The sequence below is a fragment of the Papaver somniferum genome, unplaced genomic scaffold (assembly GCF_003573695.1).
Source record: "Papaver somniferum cultivar HN1 unplaced genomic scaffold, ASM357369v1 unplaced-scaffold_81, whole genome shotgun sequence".
NCBI classification, from domain to species: Eukaryota; Viridiplantae; Streptophyta; class Magnoliopsida; order Ranunculales; family Papaveraceae; genus Papaver; species Papaver somniferum.
The window spans coordinates 6,492,745-6,502,475 of record NW_020651082.1 but is presented as its reverse complement, the minus strand read 5'-3'; the positions used below and the strand labels follow the sequence as shown (position 1 = coordinate 6,502,475).

The following is a 9,731-nucleotide window of genomic DNA, read 5'->3' as shown; positions in this document are numbered from 1 at the left end:
TAGTTGCAATGGAAAATTATTTGATGCATAAACCAAAATATGGATGCATAACATATTATGCATCCTTTGTGGCGATTTGTATAATGGCTATGCATTAAATTTTCGAAAATTGTGTCTAAGAGAATAACACCTCCGAATATTTTGTAAATACTCTATCTTTAATATTACTGTTTGTACTCATTGCGTAAATTTCTTTAAAATCTTTCCAACGAGATAAAATTTATAAAATTCTGAAGCACATATTATTAGATTTGTTATAATCTGGTTTACTTTCCAATTATACCCCTGAAAAAATAGGACGGCCAAGGTTTTATAGTAATTTGACTTAAATGACGGGGAATTATAGTATTATCAAGTGTAAACTACCAAATTGATTTTCCAATATTTTTATCAAATTGCACATTTTCGTTATGTGTTTTTTGATACCCTAGATCACATCCAGACGCCTTAAATTGGAGTGGATTTTGACAATTATCAGGATTCGAAATCCTAACTCCGCAATGGGAGGGAGCATGCCAACCACAATACCACATGATGATTAACCCATTATGCTTCATTTTACAAAAGAAAAATGTACATCAAAGGGAGGGATTAGCAGTCGGCCAACCCAAATATGGTTAGAATTTTTATAAAACGGTTTTTTGGGACCATGGGTTATTTTTTTGGGGGGTCCCATCTACCCTATAGTTATAGGTGATGTCTTAAAGTTGTAAGATGACTTAGATACCCTTTAATTATTAATTAAATAAATATATTCTTATTTACTTTTCTCAACTTTTTTAAGAAAATAATAATTTTTTAAAATTTTTTTTAGTTTAATAACTTATTAAAAAACGGGCACCTAGCTCAACTGATCATCCCCGTTTCCAAAAGTTTCATGCGTTCCAAGAGGTCCCAGATTCGAGCCCTCAATGGCGTAATATTGCAGGAATTAACATGGAAGCCAGAGTTAGCTTGCCCCCCTTGTGACACAATCTCTTGCCCCCCCACCCCCATCCGCTTCGGCTCCCTTGTCCAGGTTACCCATGAGGCCCGTTGGTAGGCTAACAGCAACCTGTTCAATTAATTTAATAGTACGTTGTTAGGACTTAGCTTGTTAGGCTTCCAACTAGTTAATGTAATACTCGTTATCAAAAACTTTAATAAATTATTTTTATTTTTACAAAAAAAAATATTAATATAAAAATTATATAGAAATGGTTGGAAGCTGAGCAACAAATTCGGTCAAAGAATTTCTTTTGCAAACTAACCGAATTAAACATATTGGTTTACAGAAAAAAGTTCGGTTAAGTTTTTTTTTCCTGCAAACCAACCGAAGGTTTACAAAGAAAAGTTCAGTTAAGGAATTTCTTTTACGTTCTAACCGAACTAAACATATGGGTCTATAGAGAAGAGTTCGGTTAAGGAATTTTCTTTTGCGAACTAACCAAACAATGCATTTGGTATTCTATACAAAACTTCGGTTACAGAAAGAAAAAATTATATTCGCAACAATGCATTTGGTATTCTATACAAAACTTCGGTTACAGAAAGAAAAAATTATATTCGCCGAAGTGTTCTTCAATATTACACCATTGAGGGCTCGAACTTCGGTTACCAAATTATATATTTTTTTAAAGTTCTACTAACCGAACTTGCTACTGTAATTTCCATCTTCACCCTATTTTGATGATTACTACTCAATTTTTTCAATCAAAAATGAATTGCGAGTAATGGATTTGTGGAACATTTACTAATCAATTTGATGATTAATACCAAAGCATATTTTGATGATTAATACTCAAGCCTAACATAAGAAAAAAAAAATATTTTAAAAAATGGAACTGTGTAAACAATTAAAAATTCAAAATATTGGAAAAAATAAAATTAAAAAAGATAAACTAAAACAAAATTAAAATTAAAAATTAAATTAATATAAAAGGGTAACTTTGGTATCTTACCAAAAGTAGAAGCATGAACATGGTGCCCACAAAATCGTTCTTTCCATACCCCCAAACTTGGTCACCTTGGTGTTTTACTACTGGGTGAATTCCGCAAAAGTTGGTATCTAACTTGAAATTGAAGAACTGAACTAAATGAAGTAACAATCTGGTAGATCTTTGAAGATTATATTTCCACTCTTAATCAAAAGGAACCAATCTAAAAAATAGCTACATTTCTGTACTTTTTTTTTCTTTCATTTTTTCCGTTTTTCACTACGACTCCGCAGAGTTGATATGGGACCAATATTCCTTGACGAGCTGCGCAAAAAGTGATCCTTCTTCCTTCATCAACTTCAATGGTTTATCGTATTCTACAATCTTTCCTACAGAATGAAAAGGAATTGCATTATGTGAGACTTTTGATTTGATCCCAGGCCACATCAACAGATATTTCAGTTGCTACAAATATTATAGACATACCGTCGCTGATTGCAAGAACCATCGTGCTGTCCATAACAGTCGGTATCCTATGGGCTACTGTAATAACTGTACAACTCGCAAACTCCGTCCGTATAGTTCTCTGAAGAATATAGTCAGTTGCATTGTCAATGGAAGCAGTAGCTTCATCAAGAACCAATATTTTGCTTCTTCTTAACAAAGCTCGGCCCAAACAAAATAGTTGTCGCTGTCCCATGCTCCAGTTGACCCCATCTTGTTGAACTACAAAAAGGACCGAAATGTTATTACAGATTCTGATACGAAATATAAATGAAGACAAATATTGAAAGATTTTAAGAAAACCAAGATCCTTCAGTGGCTACCTGAACTATCCAAACCACCTTCTTTGTCATGTAAAGCCTCTTGAAGTTGGCACTTACGAAGAACCTTCATCCATACATGAGAAATCGTTTTTACTTAGCATAGAAGGTTAAAATTAGGATCGAAGCTTAAACAAATATAATTAACATAGGATTACCTCCCAAATTTCCTGGTCACTGTGTTGTGAAAGCGGATCCAAATTGTATCTCACAGTAGCATTAAAGAGTGTAGGATCTTGGGGTATTATCCCTAAGCATGATCGCAAATCATGAAGCCCTATTGTTGAGATGTCAATGCTATCAATGATGATTTTTCCCTCTAATGGTTCTACAAGTCGGAATAGAGCACCTATTAAAGTTGACTTCCCACTGCCTGTTCTTCCAACAACGCCAATCTTGTGCCCCCCTTCAAATGTGCAACTAATCCCTTGAAAAACTATTGGAGTATTAAGTCGGTATCTAATCTGCTTGCCATGCAACCATTTGTTTAGTATACTACTAGGCTTTGCTAAACATGAATTTCAAACGTTATACACAAATTTCGCATGTAGTTACCTTCAAATCATGGATCTCCACTCTTCCAACGGCAGGCCAACTAGGCATGGGTCGATTTCCTTCTATAACTTCTGGGGCTTCACTAGGAATCTGCATATACTGGTTTAACCTTTCGACAGAAATTATATAATCTGATACTGCGCATTGCAGTTTAACAGAAGTAACAAAAAACATGTTCAAGGAAAGACCATATGACAATGCCATACCAACAAATCCTGCAAATAGAAAGATTGGTTAATTGAAACTTTACTGAAGCTGCTCATCGAGAACAAATTGCATTGAAATATATTTACTCTTTTTTTATTTTGGGGGTACGTAGATCAGTGATACTTTTATTTATTTTTCCCAGCATCAACATGAAATGCTTTTTGTTTAGCAGGACATTTATATGAAGGCGAATGTGAAATTTTGTTATAGAAGAAAATCAACACTTACCAGGACCAAAAGTTTTCGGAGGGAGCATAATCATCACAAGGGCCGAGGAGCAAAGAAGGATTGTACACAGTGTTTCCAAACGTTGAATCAACCACTCACTTGCAGAAAATATATGAAACACAGCACTAGCATTTTTGTCGATGAGATCAAAATTCTTAGCAATAAATCGATCCTGTTCCTTAAAAGCCCTTATTGTCATCGCTCCTGCTATGGATTCCCCAAGATGGCTTGCTACCAAAGATTTGGTTGTTCCATTAATCCGCATAATTTCTTTCGCAGTAGCCGAATAGTATCTCTGTCAGGTTATATATTTTCGGTTGAGTATTTTATATATGGATAAAGAACTCAAAGTAAATTAGAACATTCATTAGACAAGAAACAGCTAAAAAGGAAAATAATTGGCTTTTACCTGTATATGAATCACCACACATACCAGTGGTACCGAGACAAACAACACTTGCCAAGTAATAATAGACACTACTCCAAGATTCAAGTAAGCACTAACGGTAATAGTGAAAGCGTTAACAAAGCAGAATGGGAGATCAAGGTCTAGGATACTCAGATCAGAAGAGACCTATGTGTAAAACATAGAAAGATTAGTGCAAGGAAATTTAACAAAGAAAGATTAATGTAAGATTTGACAATATGTGGTTGTGATTCTTACTCGACTTAGAATCCTTCCCAAAGGTGTAGACTCATAGAAAGCTATTGGTGCACGAAAGAACGAGTTTAGCAGCTGATCGAAAAAAGACTCTGAAGACTTTATACCTAAAGCAACTGTAGAAAGAGACCTAGCAAGTATAAAGAGTATTGAGCTACATCCTATCAGCATATACACTATAATCAGTCGCAATTTGCTGACTTGTCGGTTCTGGACGTTAGCAGCCATCCAATAATTCTGTGCAGCTTGGAGAACATAAAAGCATATATTGCAAAAATTAGCTATAGTAAAGTAAATGAAGCCTTTGTTCTGATTTAAATATTGCACATAAGGCGTCCAAACTGTATCTCGACCTTCCTTCTCTTCTTGCATAATCAACTGATGCCCTACTGATTCTTTCAGATGTTCCTCGCCACAACTTTTCCCAGTATCTTTCAGAGAGGTCACACATCTCTGTTTAGAAGCAATCTTGACGGGCCTTTCAGGACCAGCTGTATCTTTGTGGGCATTAACAAGGGCAAGAAATTCTGGACTGGTGGCCAATAAAATATGATATGGAGCTGCATATTGGATTTTCCCGTTTGACATCAGCTGCCAAGAAATTGAAGTACTTTAGTTTTAAATATATATACAAACATGAAAACTTGTAATTAGGAAAATAAAAATAATTCGATGATTTGAACTGCAAACTAACCAAAACAGAATTAAATGCCGGAAGGAAATCCACTTGGTGAGTCACAAGTAAGACTGTCTTTTCTGAAAGAGCTCCCATAACATATTCCTGCACAAGTAGCTGTTAATGGTAGGGATACAAATACAGAACAACATAATGTGCAATGAGAAAAAATGATGTCTCACATTAAATAAGCTTGTCGCAGTATGAGCATCCACTGCGCTAAACGGATCGTCCAAGAGATATATATCAGCATTCTGATACAGTGAACGAGCAAGTTGAATACGTTGCTTTTGCCCACCACTCAGATTTATCCCTTTTTCACCTATTTCAGTGAGATCACCAAAAGGTAACATCTCGAGATCTTGTAGCAATGAACATATATCTAATGTTTCTTGGTATCTTTGCTCATCCATGGTGCATCCAAACAGAATATTATCTCGTATACTTCCTGACTGAATCCATGCCGACTGAGAGACGTATGCAATCTTTCCATACACTTGAATCTGTAAGATGAAGTGGAAAAAGGAAAGGCGTTCAATACTTGAATGTGTGATCTTCAATATCCGACATAGAATTAATGACTAAAACAGTCTTTACTGATACCTTGGCATAACAAACAAAGAAGCAAAAAAAAAAAAAAGATACGTCAATGTAATTAATCATTATGCTTTAAAAATATATATATAATTCAAAAAAGAAACAGATTTTCTCCTAAAACTGGATAGAACAAAACAAAAGGACTGCGGATAACTCACCGTGCCATCCACCTTTGGAACTTCTCCAAGTATGGCTGCTAAGAGGGTTGACTTACCTGCACCAACCTCTCCACAAATAGCCACTTTCTCCCCGAATTTAACCTCTAATTTTATGCTTCTCAAGGTTGGGATTTGTTGATTCTCTTCCCATGAGAAATTACATGAATTAATACAAATGGCATGTTTATCTGGCCCTGTACCTCCCACCTGCAGGACTTCTATACTATTCAATTCTTGGGCTGCTAGAAGTTCTACAATCCGTTTAAACGCAACTTTTGCATTAATTACCATTCCAATAACTTCTGGGATCATTCTAATAGGTTCTTGAACAACACGTAACGTTGCAACAAATGTGAACACATTACTTGCATTAAGAGGGACCTTGAGAAAGTAACAAGCCATAAAGGTTGTAGAAGAAACGAACACAGGTGATATCCAAAACATACATCCAGCATATCCTTTGTTTAGCTGCACCGCTTTTAATAGCTTGCATTCGACTTTCCTTAGTCTTTCTATAACGGACTTGGAATGCTTCTCCCAAGCGTAAAGCTTCAACACCTTCATATTCATCAGAGCCTCAGACATTGCCTTAAGTCTTTTACCTTGTGCCACAGCGAGCTTACTTTTGAATTTATGTTGGATATTTGCTAAGGGTGTATTGCATAACACGGAGACCACGATCACAAAGAGCGCTGCAAATGCCGCAAGCCCCACAGCACAGAATAGAATAATCAATCCTAGGCAAATTTGGAGGCCTGTTGTCCATGTTTGATGCATCCAGAAAAAGAATTCGCCAACTCTGTCAGCATCCACAGTTACATAGTTGATTATTTCTCCAACAGAATGATTCGATTTTGCAGCAAAAGAAAGTCTCATTTGCTTCTTATAAATTGCTGCTGTGAGAAGAGATTTGACTTGAACTCCTAATAATCTACATTGGAAATACCATTGCCTCTGAGAAAAGGACTCAATGAATTTAGATAAGAGCAGTAATCCAACTAGTACATAACCCTCATATTTAAAATTTTCTTTCCCTTGTGCAACATCAATGAAGGCATTAAGAAACAACGGACTCGAAGAAAGAGCGATTACCTTGAGAAATGCAAACAGCCCAGATATCAGAATCCTTTTCCAACTACATAGAAATATTGCCCGTAAGATTGATGGGTTGTTTTCTTTCTGTTTCTCCATTTGTTCCGTGAACATCAAGAAACATGCTTCTGCTCTGTCTACTTTCCTTAACATGGGTATATCGTCATCTTCAAGCGCATTTTTCTTACCCTTGTTTATCAATGGATTCAACCACCAAAACGACATTTTACTGAGCAATCCAGCTTTCGCAAAAGGAGTCTCATCCGCAGAAGTTTTGTTGTACTTGTCCATTCCTGTCTATTGTTTTATGTCTTGCAAGACTCAATGTCTTCCACCACCCCCATTGAAATAAAGGTTATATAACGAAGTGTTACACATTCAATTTTCAGCAATTCAATGATTTTCTAATACCAAAAAAATCATCATATGATCCGCCTGCCAATAAATAATCAGCTCAACATTTTATAAGCTAATAGAAATAATTATCTTGTTATTTATATGCAGATACTGACACATAATCGAATCTTTTCAGGATTTTGTTACCTTCCTATTTTATAAACTTATGTCTCTGTCACAGCAAATAAAGGAATACATTTATTGTTACTAGACATTGATGGTTGTTTATGTACGTAGTCAGGTTCTCACCTTTGAATAGAAGAGAATCTCTTGAATAGACGGGGTTTTAAGAATATCTAACAACGCCTAGACAAATAAAGCTCTCACATTTGAGTTTTTTTTGAAACGAGCGTTTTGATGGGGATTACTTGGTAACTGGTTTAGAAAATAAGAAAAATGTTAAAAACAAGACGACTACCCACGTATAAGAACTCTTTTTTCCAAATTAATATATAAAGGGGGTAAATTATAATTTGCGTTACCTCCCCACAAAGATAAAATCAATGGAACCTCCCTTTGTTACATTTTCCGTCCAAGGCTGGTTATGTGAGTCAGCAGTTTTGTATAGCTGGACTAAAATTATACACGTTGATCTTCAGTTCCCAAAATGCCCTCTCATATGCCGTCGATTCTCAAGAACCGACCAAACAACCACCACTCAATCGACATCGTTTCAACTACAACACCTCCGGTAGTACAGCTCCACCAATTCCATGGCAGCCAGCTCAATTCCCTGTGATTTCATACCTAAGAGCACACACCCAAAGATCTGAATCAAACCAATCTTTTACTTCTTCTTTTACAGTTCACCATCACCAGCAACACAATTCTTCTTGTCTCTGTTGACTTCAGAATGAAGATTTAATATCTTGACATACGGCTTCAACCTTCGATTCCATCACTATCACCTATTGCTTCAATAGAATTAGTACTCCCAACAACTGCAAAACAATAGCACTGTCATAGCCATTGTTCAGTTGCCATCTCCTTCTACTCCATCTCAACTGCAAAACAATAGCACTGTCATAGCCATTGCTCAGTTGCCATCTCCTTCTACTGCATCTCAACTGCAAAACAATAGCACTGTCATAGCCATTGCTCAGTTGCCATCTCCTTCTACTCCATCTCAACTGCAAAACAATAGCGCCCATCTCTACTCTCCAACAACGACTTTATTGACCCCTGCATACCCACAAACTCTACCCATTCGAACTCAATCTACTCAACTCATCTAAGTCTTAACAATCTTCTTGTTTCACAATCAAATCAAACCCATCATTCAATTATTGTCTTCGACTTTCAATCCAAACCCTAGAATTCCATCAATCATGACCAGTTGAAACAATTATTTTACCGATTTCAGATTCAAATCTAACCCATGTTACAACGGCACCGGAGATATCAATTTTCAATTGCAGTAAAATCCATTTTCTAATCCCTAATTTCTTCGACATCTTCACAGCCCCGAAATCCATTTCTCCTCCCTGATTTTTCAATCGAGAACTCAACCAAGCTATTGCATAATCAACATCACCAAACCCGTATGAATCTTCTCATAACTCGTAGGAAACTCGAGTTTAAACAAAACCCATGTTCAGATTATTATTTTTTTCCTTTTCTTGACGGAAATAAAAGAAGAAGACGATGATAAAAGAAGATAAAAACGAAGATAAAAGAAACAGTAGCTCTTCTCGGCGTTAAATCCTCGTTGAACTCCTAATCGCCCATGGCTGCTGTTGATGGTTTGGGAAAGAAAGTGGGTCTTCTTTTATTTATTTTCAGAAATAGAAAAGAAGACGGAGATCGAGAAGATGGTGTTTTTGACACCTAAACGTGTATATCTTAGTCCAGCTGTACAAAATTGCTGACTCACATAACCAGCCTTGGACGGAAATTGTAATGAGGGGAGGTTCCACTAGTTTTATCTTTGTAGAGTAGGTAATGCAAATTATAATTTTTGCCATGGAAGAAAACACAAATCCCAAATAAATGAAATATACACATAGTTTCCACCTACACTAAATAAAAAATATATCGTCACGCGGTGTGGTGGGGCTTACCAAATCAAAAACTCATTGCTGTGGGGCGGGGCAAACCCCGCGAATACCAAGTTAAAAGGATAAAAAAAATAAAATGTACAGATATTCTCCATCTATTTAATGTATTTGCCCACCACACCAAATCCAAAATATCGCAATGAGGCGGCAAACCAAATAAAAAATGCATCGTCTGGGCACCAAATAAAAAATGCATCGTCACGAGGTTGGGCGAAGCCCCACCAAATTAAAAGACACAATATACCCGATGTGTAGCACGGGCACAAATCTAGTACTAGTGTAGAGCCAAAATAAAAGAAAAAAGAAAGAAATCATTGAGGCATTTTGTCATACATATTACACGCTTAACCCAATACGCTTACAA

At 36.2% G+C, this 9,731-nt stretch overlaps 1 protein-coding gene across 1 annotated transcript; it reads right to left on the bottom strand.

Annotated features, from left to right (window-relative positions):
* Window positions 1-1,881: 1,881 nt before the first annotated feature.
* LOC113345150 (ABC transporter C family member 10-like) lies at window positions 1,882-9,117 on the bottom strand. The gene is made up of 11 exons (XM_026588976.1): window positions 5,823-9,117; window positions 5,250-5,570; window positions 5,086-5,172; window positions 4,395-4,982; window positions 4,140-4,304; window positions 3,731-4,025; window positions 3,296-3,510; window positions 2,899-3,204; window positions 2,744-2,807; window positions 2,403-2,642; window positions 1,882-2,305 (listed from the first exon to the last, which is right to left on the bottom strand). The coding sequence occupies exons 1-11, from the start codon at window positions 7,203-7,205 to the stop codon at window positions 2,196-2,198; spliced, it is 3,774 nt and encodes a 1,257-aa protein (XP_026444761.1). The 5' UTR covers window positions 7,206-9,117; the 3' UTR covers window positions 1,882-2,195.
* Window positions 9,118-9,731: the final 614 nt, after the last annotated feature.